The sequence below is a fragment of the Herpailurus yagouaroundi genome, unplaced genomic scaffold (genome assembly GCF_014898765.1).
Source record: "Herpailurus yagouaroundi ecotype Mexico unplaced genomic scaffold, PumYag 66433, whole genome shotgun sequence".
NCBI lineage: Eukaryota > Metazoa > Chordata > Mammalia > Carnivora > Felidae > Herpailurus > Herpailurus yagouaroundi.
This window is the reverse complement of record NW_024419399.1, coordinates 1-1,145: the sequence shown is the minus strand read 5'-3', so window position 1 is coordinate 1,145 and position 1,145 is coordinate 1. Positions and strand designations below refer to the sequence as shown.

Sequence of the window (1,145 nt, the reverse complement as noted above, 5' to 3'; positions counted from 1 at the left end):
GTGGCAACCGTCGCCACTGTCGCTGGCCAACAGCAGCAAGGCGCTGATCGACGCTTTCAAGCTATTCGTGCCCGGCAGCACGGAGTTCATGAGCTCAGATGCGGAGCTCTGGAGCTACCTCTGCAGCCTCAAGCACCAGTTCTCCCCCCGCATCCTGCGCAGCAAGGACGTCTATGGCTACTCCTCCCTCCTGGCCCAGGTTCCGGACCCCCGGCACCAGCACCCCGAGGCCCGCCTCCAGTCGCGCCGGCGAGCTGCCAGAAGGAAGCGCCACGGAGCCCGGAATGTCGCAGCCGGCCAGAGGAAGGTGCCGCCCCCGCCGCCGCCGTCCCGCGAGGACAACAGCCCCCGCAAGCCCACGGCCCCCGGGCCCAGCTCCGGGGGCAGCACCCTGGAGGAGAGTGGGAGGGCAGCCATCCCAACGCTGACCACCTCGCCCAGCATCCGCGTAGTCGGCGACGTGTGGGTCGAGAGCAGCGTGGCAGAAGCGCGGCGCCAAGCCCGCCAAGTCCTGGGAGTGAACCTGGAACCCGTGGTGAGACTCCGCCGCGTCCCAGTGCCTGGGCGTCAGATGCGGGCCACAGCCGCGCGACCTCCCAGCCCTGGGACCGGTTGTGCCTGGAGGGATGAACCAGGGAGAGCCGGGCCCGCATCCCCTAGTGCACTTTACCAGCGAAGAAGCACCAGACGGTCCCGGCCCGCGCCTCCGGGATGCGGCGCCGCCTTCTGGGACTCCGGGGCAGCTGTGCCCTCTGCTGCCTCCCAGCACCGGGTCTGCGGAGGGAGGCGACCCCTGGACCGCAAGGGAGGTCCCCTTTCTTCCTAACCCCAGATTGAGAGGTCTCCAGGACTGTAGGGGCAGATCCATGATCTCTCTTGTTCCCTCATTGCTCTGAAGTCGTCCGAAGAAGCCATTCCACCCCCACCATCTCCAAAGGAATTTGGTTCCATGCTTGTGTAATAAAGCTAGAGTTTCTTTGCCATTCACCCACCTCCGGGCTCCTCCCGCCAATTTCTTTCTTTCTTTGTGTGTATGTGTATGTGTATATAACTTCTAGGATGATTTGAAGTACATACTCCCTAAATGTTTAGATGAGACAGTAGAGAAAAAAGGGTGTGACTTAGGGGTCTGCACCCAGATTAAA

General features: G+C 63.0%; 1 protein-coding gene across 1 annotated transcript; it reads left to right on the top strand.

Moving 5' to 3' along the window:
- Positions 1–7: 7 nt before the first annotated feature.
- Positions 8–993, top strand: LOC121024620 (coiled-coil domain-containing protein 71L-like; the record flags this gene model as incomplete). Its single annotated transcript, XM_040466827.1, has 1 exon — positions 8–993. A coding segment is annotated over one exon (819 nt), but the record flags the coding sequence as incomplete, so codon positions are not given.
- Between the last annotated feature and the right edge of the window lie 152 nt (positions 994–1,145).